General features: G+C 40.3%; 1 protein-coding gene across 1 annotated transcript in view; it reads left to right on the top strand.

Moving 5' to 3' along the window:
- Abca13 (ATP binding cassette subfamily A member 13) overlaps nucleotides 1-24,797 on the top strand; it is a 485,227-nt gene that overhangs the window by 11,815 nt on the left and 448,615 nt on the right. Inside the window, exons 2-3 of the mRNA XM_021177120.2 lie at nucleotides 10,892-10,985; nucleotides 15,469-15,592. Coding sequence (XP_021032779.1) covers nucleotides 10,892-10,985; nucleotides 15,469-15,592 — 218 coding nt within the window. The remainder of the gene's footprint in view (nucleotides 1-10,891; nucleotides 10,986-15,468; nucleotides 15,593-24,797) is intronic.

The raw sequence follows: 24,797 nt of genomic DNA, 5'->3' as shown, positions 1-24,797 counted from the left end.
TCTCGTGTGTGTCAAGCGATTAGAGAAAAATCCCAACCAGAACAGCATGTACGGGCGTTTATGTGTATGTGGTGTCTAGTACACAAGTATAGGTGGTGTGTGTGTGTGTGTATGTGGTGGTGTGGAATGTACACTGTTTCAGGGGATGTATACATTCTTGGTTGTACTGCATTTCTATTATCTCTAGATTTACATCTTTTAGCTGCTTGAAAAATAAATCCTTACACATAATTTTTAAAATATCACACTTTCTGCTTTTTCTCTTGTGGGGATTTTTCATTTTGCTTTGGAACTGGGACCTCAGCAGCAATACTCAGCTAGTTCCAGCCAGCAGCACTGAAAGCAGAAATGATATTACTGGGCTATAATCTGTCATCATTCTCATGCTGGCTGTCTGTCACTGTCATAGTTTCATCCTTCAGTGCTCATGGTCCCAAATTATCTGTCTTCTTTAGTCCCTGAGAACACAACACATATGTTGTTTGTTTTCATTCCAGAATAATATTAGCTAAGTGTTGAATATATTTTTATATAATGTATATGGTTTTAAAATCCATACATACTTTCTCTTTGGGTAATGTAGATCTTAGATCAGCAAGATTGCCCAATGAGTAAAGATACTTGTTGCCATTCGCAATGATCTCAGTTTGAGTTCCAGAGCCTACATAGTAGAAGGAGAGAACAGAATACTGCAAGTTCTTTCTGACCTCTACATGCATGCTTTGGTATGTACACACCCCACAATCAATCAGTCAATCAATCAATCAAACAAACAAACAAACAGAAATACTGTGGGTATTGATACACTGGCATTTATATGAAATATGTGGAGGACATATTCAAGGTTGGTGTGTGCCCAGCCTTTCTTTAAAAAAAAAAATGATTTATTTATTTATATATTTATTTATTTTTTAATTAGATATTTTCTTCATTTACATTTCAAATGCTATTCCGAAAGTCCCTTATACTCTCCCCCTCCAGCCCTGCTTCCTGGCCCTGGCATTCCCCCGTACTGGGGCATATAATCTTCGCAAGACCAAGCGCCTCTTTTCCCATTGATGGCCGACTAGGCAGGCCATCCTCTGCTACATATGCAACTAGAGACACAGCTCTGGGGGGGGGTGGTACTTGTTAGTTCATATTCTTGTTCCTCCTATAGGGTTGCAGACCCCTTTAGCTCCTTGGGTACTTTCTCTAGCAGCTTCACTGGGAGGCCCTGTGTTCCATCCAATAGACTGTGAGCATTCACTTCTGTATTTGCCAGGCACTGGCATAGCTTCACAAGACAGAGTTATGTCAGGGTCCTATCAACAAAATCTTGCTGGCATATGCAATAGTGTCTGGGTTTGGTGATTGTATATGGGATGGATCCCTGGGAGGGGCAGTCTCTGGATGGTCCTTCCTCTGTCTCAGCTCCGAACTTTGTCTCTGAAACTCCCTCCATGGGTATTTTGTTCCCCAATCTAAGAAGGAATGAAGTATCCACACTTTGGTCTTTGCAATGTGTGCTTTGAGCTTTACTAAAGTTTCTTTAATGAATGTGGCTGCCCTTGTATTTGGAGCATAGCTATTCAGAATTGAGAGTTCATCTTGGAAGATTTTACCTTTGATGAGTATGAAGTGCCCCTCCTTGTCTTTTTTGATAACTTTGGGTTGAAAGTCGATTTTATTTGATATTAAAATGGTTACTCCAGCCTGTTTCTTTGGATCATTTGCTTGGAAAATTATTTTCCAGCCTTTTACTCTGAGGTAGTATCTGTCTTTTTCCTTGAGATGGGTTTCCTGTAAGCAGCAAAATGTTGGGTCCTGTTTATGTGGCCAGTCTGTTAGTCTATGTCTTTTTATTGGGGAATTGAGTCCATAGATATTCAGAGATATTAAGGAAAATTAATTGTTGCTTCTTGTTATTTTAGTTGGGATTCTGTTCTTGTGGCTGTCTTTTTTTAGGTGTGTTGAATGATTACTTTCTTGCTTTTTCTAGGGTGTAGTTTCTGTCCTTGTGTTGGAGTTTTCCCTTTATTATCTTGGAAGGGCTGGATTCGTGGAAAGATATTGTATGAATTTGGTTTTGTCACGGAATACTTTGGTTTCTCCATCTATGGTAATTAAGAATTTTGCTGGGTATAGTAGCCTAGGCTGGCATTTGTGTTCTCTTAGGGTCTATATAACATCTGTCCAGGATCTTCTGGCTTTCATAGTTTCTGGGGAGAAGGCAGGTGTAATTCTAATAGGCCTGCCTTTATATGTTACTTGACCTTTTTTTTTTTTTCCTTTACTGCTTTTAGCAGTCTATCTTTATTTAGTGCATTTGTTGTTCTGATTATAATATGTCAGGAGGAATTTCTTTTCTGGTCCAGTCAATTCGGAGTTTTGTAGGCTTCTTGTATGCTCATGGGCATCTTTTTCTTTAGGTTAGGGAAGTTTTCATCTATAAGTTTCTTGAAGATATTTTCAGGCCCTTTAGGTTGAAAATCTTCAGTCTCATCTATACCTATTATCCATAGGTTTGGTCTTTTCTTTGTGTCCTGGATTTAATGGATGTTTTGAGTTAGAATCTTTTTGCATTTTGCATTTTATTTGATTGTTGTGACCATGTTTTCTATGGAATCTTCTGTACCTGGGATTCTCTCTTCCATCTCTTGTATTCTGTTGGTGATACTCGCATCTATGGTTCCTGATTTCTTTTCTAGGGTTTCTATCTCCAGAGTTGTCTCACTTTGGGTTTTCTTTATTGTTTCTACTTCCATTTTTAGATCTTGGATGGTTTTGTTCAATTCCATCACCTGTTTGTTTGGGTTGTTCTGTAATTCTTTAAGGGATTTTGTGTTTCCTCTTTAAGGATTTCTACCTGGTTAGCAGTGTTTTCCTATAATTCTTTAAGGGATTTTTGTGCTTCCTCTTTAAGGACTTCTACCTGTTTAACAGTGTTCTCCTGTATTTCTTTAAGGGAGTTATTAATGCCCTTCTTAAAATCCTCTAGCAGCATCATGAGATATGATTTTAAATATGAATCTTGCTTTTCAGGTGTGTTGGGGTATCCAGGACTTGCTGTGTTGGGAGTACTGGTTCTGATGATGCTGAGTGGTCTTGGTTTCTGTTAGTAAGATTCTTACATTTGCCTTTTTCTATCTGGTAATCTCTGGTGTTAGATGTTCTAGCTGTCTCTGGCTGGAGCTTGTTCCTCCTTTGATTCTGTTAGCCTCTGTCAGGGCTCCTGGGAGTCCAACTCTCTCCTGAGTCCCAGTGGTCATAACACTCTCTGCAGGCAAGCTCTCCTCTGGCAGGGAAAGTGCACAGAGGTCTGGAGCTCAGCTCTGTCTCCTGGATGAAGATGAAGGCCTGAAGGGACCCTGTCCAAGAAGCTTCTGCAGCCGCATGCTCTCCTGTGAGAACTGGTTTCTGAGAGACCCAGGATACAAGATGGTGCTCTTACCTGAGTCCCGGGGTCAGAGCTCTCCTTGGAGGCCAACTCTCCTCTGGCTGGGAAGGTGTGCAGAGGTCTGGGTCTCAGCTCTGCCTCCTGGCTGAGAATGAAGACCCCAAGGGCCCCTGTCCAAGAAGCTCTGTTGCTTCTGCACCCCTGTGCCCAGCCTTTCAAACTGCGCTTTCTTTGTCTAAACCCTACAGCTTTCTTCTTTTAGTTCATCTCGTATCTTTAATGAATAGTCTGAAGTTCACTAGCCACAGCTCAAGAATGGTTAATTTTCCAAAGCACAGCATAAAATTGCTCTTTAATCTTCAGATGAAGTCTTTTATAGCTTTGGCCATTTTGGGGTTCCATTTTTAAAATTCTTTTCCTTAGAGATGCTAATTCCTTTTCTCTTTCTTTCTTTCTTTCTTTCTTTCTTTCTTTCTTTCTTTCTTTCTTTCTTTCTTTCTTTCTTTCTTTCTTTCTTTCTTCTTCTTCTTCTTCTTCTTCTTCTTCTTCTTCTTCTTCTTCTTCTTCTTCTTCTTCTTCTTCTTCTTTCTCTCTCTCTCTCTCTCTCTCTCTCTCTCTCTCTCTCTTTCTTTCTTCCTTTCTTTTTTTTTTTTTTTTTTGGTTTTTCGAGATATATAGCCCTGGCTGTCCTGGAACTCACTCTGTAGACCAAGCTGTCCTTGAACTCAGAAATCTGCCTGCCTCTGCCTTCCAAGTGCTGGGATTGAAGGCATACGCCACCACTGCCCAGCAAGAGATGCTAATTTCTTTTTTTTTAAAAGATTTATTTATTATTATATCTAAGTACACTGTAGCTGTCTTCAGATGCACCAGAAGAGGGTGTCAGATCTTATTATGGGTGGTTATGAGCCACCATGTGGTTGCTGTGATTTGAACTCAGGCCCTTTAGAAGAGCAGTCAGTGCTCTTAACCACTGAGCCATCTCACCAGCCTGAGATGCTAATTTCTTATACTGCATAGTCTTTGCTTTTTCTGTTTGAAAAATGTTGCCTTTAAAATACTTCATAAGATAACTATTGCTAACTCCAGCTTTATGTGATCAAGGATTCATGTGTAGCTAGTATCTATTATTGTTGTGATTTTTAAATTTGTGCAGTTTCTTTTGTTCTCTTTGTTTAGTCCTGTAAGCTGATGTGCTCTAAGGAATGTGACTCACACTTTGGCAGCTTAGCTAGGGGACTGTATTTGTTCTTGACTCCCCAGTGATCATCTTTTCTAAATGCTTTTATTTTTATTTTTTATTTTTTATAACAGGAAATATGCTAGAGATGATGGTAGAGTTGAAGAGGGAGCTCATCTGAGATAGATGAAAGAAAATCTTTATTACATTAATTGGGCTCTGTGTTCTTCTGTGAATTTTGTTAGGTATTTTATTCTATGCTCATTCCATTTTTTTTGGGGGGGGGGGGATTCTGTCCTGTTGAGACTAATCAATTTGTAGGTCTTTAATAATAATAATAATAATAATAATTATTATTATTATTTTTAGGGATCAAGCAAAGACAATTTTTCCTGTTTCCTCTAACTTAGTGGTTCTTAACCTTCTTAATGTTGTGACCCTTTAATACAGTCCCTCATGTTGTGGTGATCCCCAACCATAAAATTATTTCATTACTACTTTATAACTAATTTTGCTCCCTTTATGACTTGTAATGTAAATATCTGATATATCCCGTATCTGATACATGGCTCTCTAAGGGGTCACGACCCACTGGTTGAGAACTACAGCTCTAACTGTTCTTTTCTACCCTCCTCCTTATTTTGTCTGAAGTTGGAAACTCTCACCATATTTTTATCCAGATCCTCTATGCATGTTCAGACTGTTGGGGTCTGCTAAATTCTCTCCCATCTGAGCTGTGCGGAAAGCAAAAGGAAAAATCTCTATTTGTGCTTGGGATGAGATGTGACAGGAGAATAAAATTGCGACCCTTCCACCCATGAAGGTCACAGAGAAGGGCTCTGAAAGTCCGGTGCAAAGGCAACTCTTCAGTTTCTCCTGGTGGGAATCGCCTCCTTGGACTCGGCTAAAGGAGCAGCGAGCTTTGCAGTTGCTTGGAAAGGTGACCCAGGGTGTTTCAAGCACTGATACGTTCTGGGGATGATTTATTCTTTTTCTTGAGAGCAGAGCCCACGGCACTGCTCACGCCTGGTGCTTTTGGACATTGATGGGCTTCTTCACTTAGAGCAGATCAGAGTGATCTGAAGTGAGAGTTTGAGGCCAGGAGGGAGCGCAGTCTCCCGCGACAGGAGGCATGCCCATTAGCAGGAGTGTGATTAAAAATGCCAAGCGAGTTTCTGGGCTAATGACATATGAGAAGAAAATCATGAGAATGTGAGGAGAAGGAGCGACTTTGCCCCCTGCAGAGAGACAGCCTCATGAAAGGAACCAATTCACGGGTGCACAGAGGACGATGACACAGCAGAATTTAGTGTCTCTGTGGATGCTTCCCTCTGGGGATAATTTCAGATTCAGAACAGTAGAAAGTTCTTCTATTTGCACTTTTCAAAAGGACAGTTGACCAGCTTGTAAATTAAAAAATCCCAGAAATAGTATTCTTTTAGGTTTAATTGGATTTCCTTTTGAATTTTAAAATCTTCAAAGGGTCTTCTTGAAGGGATGTGGAATTATAATACTTGCAGTGATTTTCATTTGCAACTACAAATTTGTCATTGGTTTAAGACTATATTGATGATATTTGTGGTCATGGCTAACAGAGTTTACTTGGCAAAAATTCCTTAAATTTCATTTTCTTTGCATCTAGAAAAGACAGTAAAGATACTAATGTTTTTAATTCATAAGTTGCTTGCACGAAAGATTTAAATACTAAAAAAAACAAGTAAGATGGGCATGCCTATAACCCCAGCTCTTGGATAGAGTTAGGAAGTCAACAGGTTAGGGCTAGCCTCAAACACATAGTGAGTGTGAGGCAAACCTGGACTATTCGAGACCCTACCTCAAACAAAAAGCAAAACAAAAAAGGCAAATGAAATAGAAAATATCAGGACTACCCAAGGCCAAGAGAGGGTTAAATTCTTTAATCAAAACCCTGAAAATGATGATTTTTACAAGGTAGTTAAAAATGACTTAATAGAGCAGGCAAGGAGTTGTTAGGTGCTTAAAAATACTGTATAGTAATGCAAGCGAATTATTTTTACATATCAACTTGAGGCTGGAGCTGTAGTTCAGGGGTAAAGTGATTGTCTAGCATGTAAGAGGCCCTGGGTGGAATTCCAAACACTACCAGAAAACAACCAACATAAAGCGAGTTAATTCCGCATGCTGTAGGGGTGAGATGGGACAGAGTGAGGGTCAGGCTTCACTCTCAATGCAAGAGTTACAGTTTTGTCTACCCAGACTCAAACCCAGGATCAAATTCAAGTGGACTTTTGCTTATGGATTGAACTTAGCTGTGCTCTTTCATAAGTCAGCCAGAGATGTAAAAAAACCATGGTAGCTTGGTCACCAAGTAGAAAGTCAGGCATATTTCTGTAAGTAGGTGATTGGTTAAATAATCTGATATTAGAGGATTAATTAGTATTTAAAGAAAAGTCAGATCTTTCAATGATGATATGAAAAATTCTCTCTGAAAGCCTTATACTTATATAATACACACACACACACACATATATATATATATATATATATATATATATATATATATATATATATAAACATGAATTAATAAACTCAAGGTCATTGACCATTTGGGACAATAATTATGTTCTAGTTTACTTTTGAAATTTTATACCCATTCATGTATTTATTTATAATATCAACTATCACTTTGTTTATTAGTCTATTTATTTTGAATGTTTTCTCTTTATAATGTTGTTTTTAAAAGCTAGCCAAACATAGATAAGAGAGAGATGCCCTCCTCCCTGCCTATAACACTCGGCATCTATGGCAGGCTGAAGAGTTGGCCCTGGAGTCATGAGAGTGGGAGAATTGGTCATATCCCTTACCTGCTATAAGCACTTGGGAGAGTGGGCCCTGCACCTTATCTGAACAGCAGGGTAGAGCTGGCCCTGGTTGTGAGTGATGGGGCTGGGGTGTTGCTGGTTCAGAGAGCATGAGAGCTGCCAGAGAACTCCAAGATCCAGGGCTTTGAATTGGGCGACCTCAACATCTACTCCATTGATGAACTAACTGAGTGTATGAAGGGACCAAACTTGGTCCTACAGTTCCAAAACTACATGATTTCCATGACACAGGGCAACAACAAGATATCCAAGGTTAGTCCCAGTGAGGTTCCAGTATCAGTAGAGTAGCAGAAACCAGAGGCCTTGAGTCAGACCAAAGACTCATTGTAATAAACATTTGCAAACAAGGAAGTATGGAAAAAGGATATATTGTGTGACACACTGTGACACACTACAGCTTCCATGAGATTTTTATTTTCTTTGTTGTTGGGAATGTTGCAAGGGTGGGAGAGGAGGAGAAGAAGAGTGTGATTGGGGTGCATGATGGGAAATTCACAAAGAACCAATTAGAAAATTTAAAAAGCTAGCCACTATATGCCATTTTTTTTAGTTTTCCTCTTTTTGGGGGGGTGGGGGATGGGGTGGGGGTGGGGGACAAGGGAAGCGGGTAGACCTGGGAGGAATGGAAAGTGAGTGTGCTCAGGGTTCGTGATGTGAAATTCCCAAATAATCAATAAAAATTTTATGAAAAAATGATGAATGAAAAAATGCTGCTTTTTACTATAAGTATATTTAATATGTTATATCCATCCATAAGTACAGAATCCTACCCTACTCAAAGTTCCCTATCCCAACATGCAGTAAATTGTTTTGTTGATACATACAGTGCCCAGGACAATATGATGAGTTGCAGCCTCTTAAAGTCTTATTTTTGGTCACCAGTTTTAATTGCAAGGATCAGCAAGTGTTAGTATCTAGTAGTATATACTATTAGTAACCGGCACACAGTAATGGCTACATGGCAAGTCTTCCATACATGCGCCTTTCCCTCTTGGATCATGTTCACAGTCCAGCAGGCTCCTGCCAGTGCTCTGGATCTTTCTCATTTCGCTTTAAGTGCGCCAGCCTGACGCTAGCCTGTCCAATCCTCTTCTCTTTATGTGAACATGAGTTATGAGTTCCAGTAGGGCTGTCAGAGGCTTCCTGCTCTCTCCTTCCTGGCTCAGGAAAGACTTCCTTGGAATGTATTTCAAAGGACTGTTTCGTTTCTGCAATTACACTGGGGACTCAACTGTGTTCTCTTTGCCCATTTGGGGGAACACTCACCTGGGTACACAGAGATTTGTTCTCTGCCTGTCTCCAACAAGCATATTGTGTGAGGGAGATGGTAATGGCAGGTTGAGAAATAAAGAAGCCAAAAAGACCAGAAGCTCATTTTCAGTTCAAGCATTAGAACTTGGAATCTGAAGCCATAAGACACCATCTTCGTTGTCTGACTGGAGACTTTAGCTTGCTGAGTTTTAGGCAGATTTTTTTTGTGCGCGTATCCACTGCCTTACCCATGTTGTATAGTAGAAAAGTGAGATGGACTGAAAAAACAATAAGGATTATTCATAATAATATTGGCTTAAAGATTTTATCTTTCTCACATCAGTTCCTTATTCCACTGTCAGTTCATTTCTTTCAATTTTGAAAATGTACGATTAGGGCCGTGTATGTCTCAGCGGTAGCACACTTGCCCAGCATGCATGAGGACCTGGGTTCCAGTCCTGGCAATGCAAAGATAGTCCAGCTTTCATTTTCCTGTACTCCTCTGGGCAGCTCTTTAGAGTGTCCAAAGACTTGACTATAGTAATCTTAGGTTGAGGAGTTTATTCCAATTTATCCAAAGCAATTCACAGGATGGGTTATTTTAACACAAAAGGTGCTGCTCTTTAGAAGCATGGGCCTGTGGCCTGTGTATATTCACTTGGTTGAGTATTGTGTAACCAGCAAAGTGAGAGCAGGGTTCTCGGATGGGGCCAGGGAATGTGGTTGAGAAAAATGAACAGGAGTTGATTTGTTGAAGCACAGGAGGTGCGGGTGAAGATTTTAATTCTTTAACTTCTTTAATGACACTTCTGAAATTTAAAACAATCTTGAAAATGAAAAGAAACAGGATCCAGGACAGGTGAGAAAGATGAAGAGGAAACATCATGTTATGGGATCTCAAGAAAATGAGCGAGAATTTCTCTCAGCCCCAGCTGAGCCTGGATCCTGGACCTTCTCTCAGCCCCGACTGAACCTGGATCCTGGGGCTTCTCTCAGGCCCCAGCTGAGCCTGGATCCTGGGCCTTCTCTCAGGCTCCAGCTGAGCCTGGATGCTGGACTTTCTCTCAGTCCCAATTGAGCCTGGATCCTAGAGAAAGATCAGGCTATGCTAGGCCTTCAGTTACTTTGTTTTATGTGCAAATGGCTTATTGACCTATAGAGTAAAATGTAGACATGGGATGACTGCATCTTGCCAGAGGCAAAGAGAACATCTGTTAGTTGCCACCCACAAGGCACAGTCTGATAAATAACTATTTCTCAACACAGAAAGGTACCACACTATAAATTTGTCAGAGAAAAATCAAGGTTGGAAGAACATAGGTAGACCACAATAAAACTGTCTCAGGAATACCAGGCCTGAGAACTTCATGGATGTGCCAGACCAAGAAAAGCGTGAAGGTTCCTCTTCTGGACCCTGTAAAGAGGAGGGCCCATAAGTCATGCCAGCCCCACCACCCTGTCAAACCTGACCACCCAGTGTTTGTGTCAAGAGACCCTAGGCAGAAAACTCCCAACTGTCCTAGCGTCTTCAGCATGCTTCAGTCCCTGATGCTCATGTGTCTTACTTGAGTGGTTGTCTGTCTGTCTACTGGCTCATCTGTCGGGACTTAGTCTTGCCTCCCCCTTTGACAGCGGAGCCTGTAAATATCCCGTACCTTGCACTATCTTGTACTTTGTGGCTCAGCTCTGTCTCTGTAGTCTGCCCCAAAGGGAATAGCTGCAGTGAGGACCTCAGGCACACACACCTGCCTCATTCCTTATGCTAGTACCCATGGGGACTATTCCCATCCCTATCAGACTCTATCTTAAGCTTCTTTGAAATTCTTTGGACTTGATTGAGACTTATAGCTCTTCTGTAGCCATTCTGTAATACACATAGAGATATATTTACTACATGATGTGTAATGTGTGATCCAATATTATTTTTGGTAATTGAGATAGGAATAAAGGAAACTGTGCTTGCCTTGGCCAGCTACCAAGAAGGGTGGGATTTTTTTTTTGACACATTGTTGCCAATAAAACCATTGTACCTTGTGAATTTGTTGTTATTCAATACGTTTTGATGCTGTGTTCATCTATGTTTCTGACAATCATGCTCACAACTCAGATAGGGGCAACAGTAACTTTCTATGAAAGTAGCCTGACATGGCTACCCACCATCCTTCATATGGTTAGAGTGCCTAGACACCTGTTCAGCATTTTGTCTTTTATATTTTCCAGGTCCTCTCCCTGGCTGAGTTCTTCTGGCCATGCATCCTGTTCATGATTCTGACAGTGCTTCGTTTTCAAGAACCTCCCAGACATAGAGAGAATTGTAAGTTTCATGTTTTTTAAAAATTATTTTATTTATTTACATTCCAGTCATTGGCCCCCAGCCCCCTCCCCCACAGTTCCTCATCCCATTCCTCCTCCCTCTTGCCTCTGAGAGAGTGCTATCCCTCCATCAGGCCTCCCCCTTCCTTGGGGCCTCAAGGCTCTCGAGGATTAAGCACATCTTCTTCCACTGACAGCAGATCAGGCAGACCTCTGCTACATATATCCCAGGAGCCTCAGACCAGCCTGTGTATGCTCCTGGTTGGCAGCTTAGTCTCTGGGAGCTCCATAGGGTCTGGGTTAGTTGAGTCTGCTGGTCTTCCCTTTCAGCTTCAATCCTTCCCCTAAGTCAATCACAGGGGTCTCTGACTTCAGTCCAATGGTTGGGTGGAAGTATCTGCTTCTGTCTCAGCCAGCTGCTGGTATGGCCTCACAGAAGACAGCCATGCCAGGCTCCTGTCTTTAAGTACATCATAGCATCAGTAATAGTGTCAGGCCTTGGTGTACTCCCAGGAGATGGATCCCAAGGTGAACCAGACTTTCCTTCAGTTTCCATTTTTGTTCCTGCAGTTCTTTTAGACAGGAGCAATTCAGGGTCAGGAATTTTTGACTGTGGGTTAGTAACCCCATGCTTCTACTTGAGGCTCTGTCTATCTACTGGATGTAGTTTCCTTTTCCTAATGTTGGGCATTTTGGCTAACGTCATCCCCATTGAGTCCTGAGAGGGTCTCATCTCCCAGGTCTCTGGTTTAAATACAATATAATAATCACTTTTCCATGGGAAGCTAGTAAATTAGAAATGTCAAAAGAAAAACAACCTCACTTTTCTCTGTTCTTTATTGACAGTGGGGTAGATGACTTGGGCTCTATTAAGACAACAGCAATATACTTGAGGAATGTGCCAGGAAGAGGCAACTCAGGTTTCTTTATTGCTTAAGAATGACATTCATAGATGTTTGCTCAATCTAGCAAATAGATTTATCCTTTCACCAAGCTCAAGTGACCTGGGCTTGGATGTGTAAACCTTTATTCATTTAGGAAGAGCTAGAAGCAGAGTTGTAAAGGAGACACCTTTCATTTTAACAGGGCATGATAGTGACGAGGATGTTGGAAGTAGAGACTATGATGAAGGACATTTACTAATAAACTTACAATAATGTCCATTCCTGTAGCAGCTTGACCACTCAGAGCAGTTTGTCTGTCAGATTTGACAGCTCAGTAGCCGTACCTCTTGAGAAATGGTGACACTGTTTTATTTTAACTATGTCACTTGAAATGTGTGGTTTGTTTTACTGTATCAGCTTTCCACAGAAAAATTATTATTAAATGTTTATCTGTAGTAGGTTGTCAGTAATATTTAGGTTTTGGATATTGAAAAGGCAATGGGCCCAATGACTCCTAGGTGTTTATGAGGATAGCACTGGGTGTTATAGAAAATGATGAAGCTAGGGTATTGTAATTTCAGTTATGAAGAGCTGAAAATCTTTTTCAGGATTTTTAATATTTTATTTATTCATTCAACAAATCTGTATCTGGGATCTATCTTTTATTCCCTCAAAGAACACTCCATCAGGATGACCTATTAGAACAAGATATGACACAGTGAGAAGTGTCATATGGGACTCCAAATAAGAGCAAGTGCACTCATGGTTGAATACCTCAAACTCCAATCCACCAAACACCCACTGGGATGACCTTTATTCTGGGTTCATTCCCAAGAAGGGTTATACAGCCATCTAGACAGATGTCTCTTTAGTTACTGGCTTATTACTCCAGCTTTCTCTAGGACCTTGTGCCTTGTATTTGCTAAGAATTTTACCTTTCTTTAAGCATTTATTTAAACACATTTATTTTCTCAGTTATCATCCACTCACCTTTGTTTGTTTATTCATTAAGTCATCAAATATTCAGTGAATGTCTTCTGTGTGAAAACCATTATGATAAATTCTTGGCATAGTGAATCTTCAAAGTCAGATGAAGGAGATCATTTCCCAGACTCAAAGTAATAGGAGAAAGCTGTTCCCTGGATTTTGTGAATGATCTATGAGCCACAGCACATCGATCAGGAGCTTCCCTATCACTGTCATTATCTCCACGCACTTGTGCAAAGAAAGGGCAGATAGGGTTGGGGTATGTTTTACCAGCACTTTATTGATTAAGATGTTGGCTCATTATAGGACTATTTTTCTGAAAGACTTCCTTTGCTTCCTTCCTCCCTCCCTCCCTTCCCTCCTCTTTCCCTCCCCTCTCTATCTCTCTCTTCCTTCCTTCCTTCGTTCATTCGTTCCTTCTTTCCTTCCTTCCTTGTTTCCCTTTCTGCCCTCTCTCCATGCCTTCCTCCTCTTCTTCATCTTAGTTGTCTTCTTTTCCTTCTCCTCCTCTGCTTCACTTTCTTCTTTTTCTTCTGAGACTTGGTCTGTTTGTGTAGCCCTGGCTGCCCTGAAGCTCACTATGTAGATCAGGATGATCTCACATTCCAGAGATCTGCCTGCTTCTGCTTCCCCAGTGCAGGATTAAAGGTGTGGACCACTATGCTAGATTCCTGAAAAGTTTTGATATTATTCAATAAAGTGTTTTTGTTCTATATGATGTTTAGAAATTTCATGTAAGCTGGATTCTGTCTGAAAGCTTTTACCCAAACTTAAAAGTATTCATTTTATTTTTCCTACTCATGGTTGATTTGTAGAGGGCTGTGCCTATATAACAGAAGAGTGATGACTACCTGATGAGGGAAAATGGTTAAATACAGCGAGAGTTGTATCATTTGCTGGGGAGGGTGTGTAAAGTATAAAAGGGTTTTATATTTCCTGAGCAATTCCTCAGATATCTTTTAAGTTAATAACATGGTAAATAATATAACATTATGGAGTGTAGATTTTTGGAACAGATATTCTGTTTTGTCTTTGCATGGCTTAGGTCCTGGAACTGTGAGTAGGGGCAGCAAGGGGTGAAGAAATGTTGCACACAGATGCTGCTAATTTGGAATTGGGTTTTCTGGGAGAAGCTGTATCACTCGCAAAGTGCAGCATTTGTTATATGCAGTTGAACAGTGATGTAGGTTATTGCATACAGCTGATCAGCTGGCAGGGTTAGTATACACAGCCGAATGATGGAGATAGGTTTATTACATACAGATAAATAAGGAAGTGTGGTTATTACATACACCTGAACAAGGAGGCAGGTTTGGCTAATCTCAATAGGAAGAGGGTCTGTAGGGAAGTAGTCTCTGTGCCATAAACCTCCAGGGGGAAAGCTATGGTGGACTCATCCACATCCACATCAGAAGGCTTTGCCATCTGTCTGAGCTCCACCTGGGGAAGGTGTTGCTATTTCCATGGAGCTGAGTCACTGGGGTCCTTGACATGGCTGTATCTTTGTCAAGTAATACACATTTATTCAAGATGTTACTTGCTCCCTACATTCCCCTATTCCTTTTTTTAAAGATTTATTTATTTTATGTATATGAGTTCACGGTAGCTGTCTTCAGACACACCAGAAGAGATCATCAGATCCCATTACAGATGGTTGTAAGCCACCATGTAGTTGCTGGGAATTGAACTCAGAACCTCTGGAAGAGCAGTCAGTGCTCTTAACTGCTGAGCCATCTCTCCAGCCCCATGTCCTTATTTCTTAGATGTTCAGCATAAATCTTCATGCTTAGTGCAAGGGTGTTTCTCTGCAGTGCTTGACACTAGACCACAAGAAGGATCCTACCACCTGTTATGCCCAACAAAAGCAAAAGGAATGCCTTAGCAATCTTAGGATTGAAGGTGAGAATGAATTTTGCAGTTTTAGCTGGAGAAATAATCTGGTCATAAGTCTTTTTACTTTTTAAGTATGTGCCAATGCAATTGGGCCTCATCCATGCTACCAAGGGCACACTTCCATATCAAAGCCCAAGAACCATTCCATGGTTTCACCAAATATCCAAACCAGCAACACAAAACTACCCATTTCTCAATTTCACATGTTCCAAAAATCTCTCTGTAAATATTAACATGTAACAGATATCTTTAGATTCTGTCTGTTAACATATAACTGCATAGGTATAGATTCTTCTCATTAATACATAACTGCCTATGTTGAAATGTTCTTCCTTTCATTCCTTTGTTTGATTACCCTTAATTCTTTATTTTATTAGTGTGCTTCTCATGAAAGCATTCCCCTTTTTTTCTAATCCTTGGGTGTTCCCCATAGCCAGTGTCTACTGTTCATGGCCCTGTTTGGGCACCAACTTCTGTATTCTGCATCGCTCCAGGACTGACCTAATTGGGACAGCAAGGGAATAAAAAAAAGGAAAAACACATGAACACAGAACAGTTAGATTTTGGTGCACTGGTCCCTAGTGGAGAAGCCACTGCCCCGACAGAAGCTCAGCATGTTTATTATATATGGTTTGACAGCGAGCCAGGTTCATTGTATACAGCACCCTACTTTGGACAATAGTTGTCAGAACTAATTTCTCTCCTTGTGTTTATGACCAGGTTACTTGCAAGCCCGGGATCTGCCCAGCCGGGGTGTTCTTCCTTTTGTTCAAGGACTTCTTTGTAACACTGGCTCAAGTTGTAGAAACATCAGCTTTGAGAGTTCCATGGATCATCATTTTCGGTATGAGAAATACAAACATCCTTTTCAGAATTCCTAAGATGGTTTTATATGCTGCCCCTTCTCTCCAAAGCCCCCAACTTCTACAATGTCATGTAGTTTTTATGTGATTTTAAAAGGCTAGAACTTGGAGTTAAAAACAAACATCTTTTATTGCTTAGATTCACATAAAAATCACTCCTACTGATGTCCACTGTGTTTTGAGACTCAGGTTAAATGTTGATGAGAAAATTTTATTGGCACTTAATTATTTCTTGTAGTAGTTAAACTGTAACTTCAAAATTCCTTTCTTAGTCAGTTTTTCCTTTGGGTGTAGTTGAAAAATGGCTGGTTTGAGGGCTACCTGCTAGGAAGGGTTCTTACTGTGCTACAAGTTGACCAAGATCTTAGGGCAGATTGTGGTCAGATGAAAGAACAGCCAGGCACTACTTTCCTTTCTGCACTAACCCCTGTCAGATGCTCAATGGCTTTACTGACCTCTTGGATTCTTACAATGCTGAGCTATGCCAAGATAGCCCATAGCCTTATTTGGTGTTGCTAATCAAGAGACAAAGCAGGGGTTGGTTCAAGTGACAAGATTCAAAATTAAGAGGTTTAAAATTGGAGAATCCACAATGATGCAGGAACTCTACTCAGGTAGAATAAAGAATGGAAGAATGACTGGTTGGTAATCTTGTTTTGAATTATCAAGTTGCATGATGGGCAGTTGGGTTTATGCTTGTTGTAATTAAACAATTGAAGATTTTAAACAAAGTGAATGTTAAAACTGAAGCTGTTTATCTTTCCACCTTAGACTTTTAAATTTTATGTATATCTGTTGCCTGAATGCATTCATATATACTATGCATGTGCCTGGTACCAAAAGAAGCTGGGAGAAGGTGTTGGATCTCCTGGGACTAGAGTTACAGATGGTTTTGAGTCACCATGTTGGTTCTGGGAACCAGACCAAAGTCTTCTGAAAGAACAAATGCTCTTAACTGTTGAGCCTGTTTTCCATCCCCATTTTTCTACTTTAAACAGAATGCTTCCAGATAGTTTTAGAAACAATGGGTACAATGATTATAAAGTGATGCTGTTTATATAACAAAACATCCTAAATTGAATAGCTTTGCAAAAACATATAGAGTACACGTTGATTTTTCAAAGTTCTGGCTGCCAGGGAGTTCAATCCTGAATGAAGTACTAGTGTTTGGTAAGGATATGTTGCTCACATAAAATACCTTCTACTTGTGTCATCAAATAGTGGAAGGTGCATGGGATTCTCTAATCCTGTTTACCTAGTCTCCTCCCTCATGACCAATTCTCTATCCCATCTCCTAATTTCATTTTAGGAACTGGGCATCAACATGAAGTTATAAAACAAAGATGCAAAGATTGAGACCATTGCAGGTGCTTGCGTTTCTGAGATAGGTATAAAAATAGAGGTGATTTTTTGAAGTCATATAAATAATAATCCTGAAATACCCCATGACCTCATTTCTCTGTCACACATGTACAGAATAAAAGAATGAAGATCCAGGACTCCCAGGGAAGGACTGGGGACTGAGGGTTACTATCACCCTCATTTCAGGTCTCCCCTGGTGCTCTACTCAGAATAGAAAGTCAAGATAATGTGGAATTGGAAAGAATATATTTTTGTAGCCAAACAAATGATATGGTCTGGTTATAGTACCTTCTGATTTGGCAGTTCAACGAAAAACTTATGTTCCCTGTGACCGTTTCGAGTATCTCCTACCTGGCTTAATTATGGTGAATACTAAGGACAAAATACAGAAGGTTGTGACACATTCAGGACAAAGACTCAAGCATTAGGGTGGTAGGGGTTATAATAAGTTCTTAGTAGAGTGGATGTATCTGTTATAATATTTAAAATTTCAGCATTAATGCTCTCTGTCTCTGGTCTCTGTCCATCTGTCTGTCTGTCAGTCTGTCTGTGTGTGCCTGTGCATGTGTGTATGTCATGGTGTATGCAGATGTCAAAGGAAAATCTGCCGCAGTTGATTCTCTGTTTCTACTGTGTGGATACTGGGGCTTGAACCCAGGACATCAGGAAGCAAACAGCTTGACCTCTGAGCTATCTAACCAGATCTTGTTTTGTTTATGCTGAGGTAGGATCTTGATATATAGCCCATGCTGGACTTCAGATCATTATCCCCGTGCCTCACAGTGAACGCTAAGACTATAGGTGTATTCCATGATGCCTAGGCATAAAACATTTTTGTTATATTTTATTTTATTCTTTAAGTAGCTTACAAGGCAACAGGTTTCCTTATGGCATTTTCATGCATGATTACTTTGGTTTGACCTTCCTCCATCCCCCAGTATCCATTGTCTTCCCATCCCTATTTAAACTCTCCCACTTCTCAGCATTCCCCTTTCCATGTCAACTTTATCAGTGTGTTATCATCCTCCTGCCCCTCTCCCTAAGGCTTCTTCTCTAATCTAACCTCTGTGAGACCCTTTCTAATCTCTTGGCATTTCTTCACACATATTCCTGTATAAGCACACAGACATTTAAAGATAGAAACATATAAAGGAGATGTGATGCATGTCTTTCAGAACTTGAGTTAACACCTTTAATATATTTTCCAAATCTATATATCTCCCTACAAATTTCATAATTTAATATTTCTTTATGGTTGAATGATAACTCCATACTGTATATGGCCCATGTTTTCCTTACCCATTCCTCTGTTTATGGACATCTAAGCATATTCCATTTCCTTGATATTTTGAATAAAGCAGCAATAAACAGAGATTTAGTGTGATCAGGAGGTTTTCTCTGAGAAAATTCTACACTTATTTCCATAATGGCCACAACAATATACATTCCTGTAGTCAACATTTGTTGTCTTTTCCTTTTAATGTTAATTTTTCTGATTTGGTGACAGGGAATCTCAAAGTTTTGATTAGAATTTTCTAATGGCTAAGGACTTTGGAAACTTTGAAACAACATCCACTAGCTGTTTATGTTTCTTCTTTTATCCCTGTTCAGTTGCTATGCTCACCCTTTGTGTCATCTGCTTTCTTGGCTCTTTGTGTATTTCTAGATATTAATTCTCAGTCAAATGGCAAATATTTCATCCTGTTCTGTGAGCTGCTTCTTCAGTCAATTGACAGTTTCTTTTGGTATAACAGCAGTCTTAATTTTATGCAAACCCATTTGTTAATTATTCCTCTTAATGCCCTGACAACTTCAATCCTCTGAGGAAGTCTTTATCTGTATGTATGATGTATGTTTTGAAAGTCTTTTCCTAATTTTGTCTGTACTAGTTTCAGAGTTCTAAGTATTAAGCCTTTTGTTTATTTAGAATTGTGTATTTATGTGTGTGCATTTGCACATGAACACTTGTGTTCAGGGTGAGACATGAGGATCTAGTTTCAGTCTTCCACATGTAATATCCAATTTTCTCAGCACCATTTGCTAAAGAGCAGGCTGACTTTTCTCCAATGAGTATTTTTGGTAACATTGTCTAAAACCAGGTCTGAGTAGCTACCTGGATTTATGTTTGAATTTTCTGTTCTATTGACCAAGATACTTGTTCTTGGGCCAGTACTATGCTGGTTTTGTACTATTGCTTAATAATGTAACTTGAAATAAACTATATTTTTCCTGCCTTGTTTATTTTATTTTTGATTTATTTTGTTGAGGATTGTTATAGCTATTGGAGGCCTTTTGTGCTTCCAAATTAATTTTAAGTTTTTCTTTCTATTTCTGTGATAATTAACATTAAAATTTTGATGGTGATCTTGAATATGTTAATACATTAATTTTGTAGCTGGCAACTTTGTTGCAAATGTTTGTCAGCAGTAACAGTGAAGTCTTTCAGAGAATTTCATTGCTGTGTTTTTTAAAAAAGCCAAGGATATGTTTTGTAGAGCATGGTATGATGAGGTGGGTGGGAGGAGTGCCTCAGTGGGTACCAGCTATAGGACAGGTCTAGTATAGAATAGAGTTTATTTGGGGACATGGGAAGGGAGTTAAGAAGGGAGTAGAGGCAGAGAATGGGAGGAGACAGAGGAGGGAAGAGGCCCACCCAGGATTATGTGGAAACAGAGGGGAAGGGGGAAGGGGAGAGAAGGAAGGGCTCAGGAAGAGTGAAGGGGCTCAGAGAGTCAGAGAGAGAAAAGGGGCAGAGAGAGTGAGGAGGTGCCAAACAGTCCCTTTTATAGCAAGCCAGGCCTACCTGGCTATTGCCAGGTAGCTGTCATGTGGAGCCTAGAAGGAATGGCAACATGTATCATTTGCAAATAAGGATACCTTGGTTCCACTGTTTCTTATTTGTGTACTTTTGATTTGCTTTTGTCTTATTGCTCTAGCCAAGATTTCCAGTATTATACTGTGTAAGAGTGGGGAAAATTGAAACCCATTTTTAGGTCCTGAATTTTAGAGGAAATGCTTTCATTTCCCCCATTATTACAGGTTGGATGTGTGCATATATAGATGTTGCTGTATCTAAATATTGCTACTTAAATCAATCTTAGTGGTGGCAGTGGTTCTCCTCACTACCTGCCCCAATGCTCTACACACACACACACACACACACACACACACACACACACACACACACAAAGCTGTGCCACTTCCAAACCTCCCCTCCAATATTTCTAAGTTATTACTGACTAAAACCTACATTCTATCTTGGTTGCTCTGGATCTAGAATTGCATGCAGCCCTCTGTGGTTAAGTTCCGCAGCACCTACATGACGACTGTGTTCTCTTTCCAGCACTTCTCAGGCATGGCATCTACTCCTTTCCTGGTATGGCAGCCATATCCCTTCCTCTCCTTCCTCAGGCCTTTGCCCAGGAATCCTAAAGTCCTGCCTTTGTCTCCCTGCCCAGCCACTGAATATAGAAATATGTTCCTTCTTTTCACAGTTTTTTCAGGACTTTTATCATGAAGAGATAGTGGATTTTATCAAAGGCCTTTTATATATTAAGGTCATGTGGTTTCTAAGTATATGCAATTGGGTTACAGTTATTGATTTACATGTATTGAACCTGTATCTCTAAAATAAAGCCAACTTGATCATGATGAATGATCTTTTGATATACTCTTGAAATTGGTTTGCAATTTGTTTTGTTGAAAAAATTCATTATCTATGTTTCTCCAGGGAATTAGCCAATAACTTTTAATTTTTGTTGTGTTTTTATCTGTTTCTATAATCAGGATAAAACTAACTTCACTGTGAGATTGGCAGTATTCTTTTCTTTTTTTTTATGGACTGTTTGGAGAACGATTGGTATTGGTCTGGTAGACGTCTCCCCTACACCCCAAAATAACTAGGTTTTATTTATTTATTCACTTTTTTGTCTGTGTGCTCCTCCGTTTTAGCACCTACATTTTAGTTTGCAGAAACTTGGAGATTATAAAGTCAACATTGTTTTTATCTCACATTCTCAAAACCATAGTCTGTTGCAAACATCCTTAGCATTACTAGGTTTTTAAGAATCGAGACTAAAATCCCTTTTGGGATTGAGGAGGGCCAACTCAGGGGTGTGGGAAATGTAAGATGACAAAAGAAAGAATAGTACAAGTGGTAAGGGAAGAGAAGCTGGTGGGAAGCCAGCTCTGAGGGCAGCCTCGATTACAGACCTGCCCTGCCAGGACAGCCGGTCGATGTTCATGTTTCAGGTAGTTCAAATTCTGCTGAAGTTCAAAGTAAAAAACCAAAACCAAACCAAACCAAACCAAACCAAACCAAACCAAACCAAACCAAACCAAACCAGCAGCAAAAGAAAGCCAAACAATAGCCACAAAACCCTTAGCAACTCCCTTTTGACTGTCTTGGTTTACAAATACCTGAAAACACGTTTTCATTTCAAAACTAGTGAGATATCACCATGGTTGCTGCATGAACAGGCCAGGATCTTTCTAATCACCTGAGGGAAGCTTACCTTGGGCAGAACCTCCAGGTACTTTCTGACATGGGAGGGTGATTATGAAAATCAGCTTCCTCATTCCTGGCTTTGTAGGAAGCTTGCTTCTGCTTCAGTAAGAGGATTTCAGGGCAAAACCACAATCATTAGTGATAGCAGATCATTCCCACAGTGTTTTTTTTGGGGGGGGGCAGGGGTGTCACTCCTAGTTTAAGAAAGTGAATAATGCAAATTTGAAATGTTCTATGATACTCATATACTCTTCATCTGATCCCCCCATTGCCAATCATTGTTAAGAGGAATGTTGAAGTCAGCCTGGCCAACATGTTCTTTGCTCTGTCCTGCATAACTTTCCTTGTGCCCCACTAGTTTAGACATTCACTCTCAATTTTCGCTTAAACAACGATTTCTACAAAGAAGAAAAGGATTGGGCTCCAGAGATGGCTCAGTGGCTGAAGCCATGTCCTGCTTTTAGTACTAACAGTACTGTTCAGTCCTTAGTACTAACATCCGCTGGGAAGGACCCCACTTTATAACTATCTCCATGGGACCTGACTCCTTCTTTTGGCCTCTGCAGGCACCTGCACTCATATGTGTGCATGTGCATGTGTGTGTGTGTGTGTACACACCCCTACTTCTGCATAGACATGTAATCTTAAAAAGTTTCATTCATTTAATTATTCATAAGCCATGACCACCACTGTTTGTTTTCCCAGTTTGAAGTATTTCTAACCCTCATCATCCCCCCTCTGCTGCTTTCTCTGCTGCTGTCTGCTGTCTTGTCTTTCACATTTTGTCCTGTCTGCTTTTTAAGATGCTCTGATGGCCCAGGACCCAGCTTTTCTCACGAGTAGCTGAATCTTGCTTAATCCAAAGCATCCTTCATAGGTGAGAGTGGAATTGTAATATGAAATCAGCCCCATCCTCCCAAACTTGGCATTTTATCCCAGAAATACTGCTCATGGCATTTTATCCCAGCAATAGAAGCCCTATATAAAGTATAAGTTGGTAGCACATTTGTGGGGTACTTCTGTGATAGACCTGACCATGTTTTGGGGGAGTGTATTGATTGGTTTTGTATGTCAATTTGACACAAGCTGGAGTTATCACAGAGAAAGAAGCCTCCCTTGAGGAAATGCCTCCATGAAATCCAGCTGTAAGGCATTTTCTCAATTAGTGATCAAGAAGGGAGGGCCCATTGTGGGTGGTGCCATCCCTGGGCTGGTAGCCCTGGGTTCTATAAGAAAGCAAGCTGAACAACCCAGGAGAAGCAATCCAGTAAGCAGCACCTCTCTATAGCCTCTGTATCAGCTCCTGCCTTCAAGTTCCTGCCCTGTGTGAGTCCCTGTCCTGACTTCCTTTGGTGATGAACATCAATGTGGAAATGTAAGCTGATTAAACACTTTTCTCCAGAAAATGCTCCCAGTAAGACTGTCCTATAGGCAAGTCTGCAGTGCATTTTCTTAAGTAGTGATTGATGTGTGTGTGTGTGTGTGTCCGGGGGGGGGGGGGCAGCTCACTGTTGGCTGTGCCACTCCTGTCTTAGTCAATCTGGAGCTATAAGAACACAGGTCAAAAGGAGCTGAAGGGGTCTGCAACCCTATAGGTGGAACAATAATATGAACTAACCAGTATCCCCAGAGCTTGTGTCTCTAGCTGCATATGTAGCAGAAGATGGCCTTGTCAGTCATCATTGGGAAGAGAGGCCCCTTGGTCTTGCAAACTTTATATGCCCCAGTACAGGGGAACACCAGGGGCAAGAAGTGGGAGTGGGTGGGTCGGGTAGTAGGGTGGGGGGAGGGTGTAGGGGACTTTCGGGATAGCATTTGAAATGTAAATGAAGAAAATATCTAATAATAATAATAATAATAATAATAATAATAATAATGGAACACAGAGCGAGCAAACCACGGGAGCAAGCCATTGAACAGTGTTATTCATCTTTTACTTTAGTTCCTGCCCTGACACCTCTTCTCAGTGATAGACTGTTACTGGGAAATGTAATATGAAATAAACCCCTTTCTTCTAAATGTGCTTATGGCCATGGTGTTTCAGCACATATCTTCTGTTATATTTTCCTTAAATTGCTGTTGTCATAATTTTATCCTACCCACATAAAATTGAATTGGTACCCTCATTAAAAAAATTATTGATCCTCATAGACTCAGAAACCTGGTTCCTCCAAGGGGTCAGTGGATATAGTCACTTCTTTATTTTTCTTGGGACAAGATGCCCCTAACCAATGTCTCTGAGGTGAGACCACCCTTGCATGCTACTTTCTATTTGGAGTCTTTGGAAAGACTCTGAGATGGCATTTCCACAGAGAGCCTATAGGTAAACTCTCTGAAAAGCTGTATATGCCACCATTACCACAGCTGCCTTCAGAATATTGAATGAAGCAGAATTAAACTTGAGCCTTAAGTCTAAATTTAAAGTGCCTCATTTGTTTTGGGTTTATTTCATATCTTACATTCTATTCAACCTTAGAGTTTCTTTTGTTTGAAATGTCAAGGTCTATGCTCTGCTGGATCACCAGTATATTTTGAAAAAAATATCCATTCTCTGCATTCTTACATTTATGACTATAAGATCTTTGAAGATGAGTTGCTCCTTAAGTGTTACCTATATTCTTTTTAGATAATATGTAGCAAAGGTTATGAACTTTAGAATCAATGATGAAATGAATCCAGACTTTGGGGATTGTTGTAATTGAACACATGTTATTTACATAACAGAAGGCCTTGGTTTTTGAGGTCTAAGTGCTGAGCATATAAGCTATAGACTAAACTGTGCTGTTTCAGATATTGAAGCCTTAGCTACTTGTATGGCTGTGCCAATGACGAGGGACTTTAAATAATTAACATTCAAAGATATCCCACAGGAGGATATTTGGTATAATAGACCTCTTGCAAGGAGAGGGAGAGACACCACAGTACTTCTTCTGTTATGTTAGTCCACATTGAAGAATGGCCATCTGAACACCAGGAAAACTCCCCTGCCCTACCTCTAAGCCCAGCCTACACTGTCCCTGCTATCAGGCCTGCGGCTTCCAGATGAGTGAGAAGAGACCTTTGTGTTATCACACACCTGGTGCACAGTGCTTTATTGCTGTGCTCTGTGCTTTGTATTTTCAGACATTTGCTTCTTTGATACTTTTTCATAGTGGAGTTAATGTCCTCATCTGAAAACTTAAGAATTTAAGATTGTCTATGTACTTCCTTTGTTGGTGATATGAACATAAGAATGTGATGAATCATGTTTAGAATAATACTTAGACCATAATACCAGTTTCTTGCTACAAGGGATCCTTGTGTCCACTTTCTTACAC

The sequence above is a fragment of the Mus caroli genome, unplaced genomic scaffold, assembly GCF_978045245.1.
Source record: "Mus caroli unplaced genomic scaffold, Mus_caroli_1 scaffold_13, whole genome shotgun sequence".
Taxonomy (NCBI): Eukaryota; Metazoa; Chordata; class Mammalia; order Rodentia; family Muridae; genus Mus; species Mus caroli.
The sequence above is the reverse complement of the archived record's forward strand: the minus strand, read 5'-3'. Positions and strand labels throughout refer to the sequence as shown.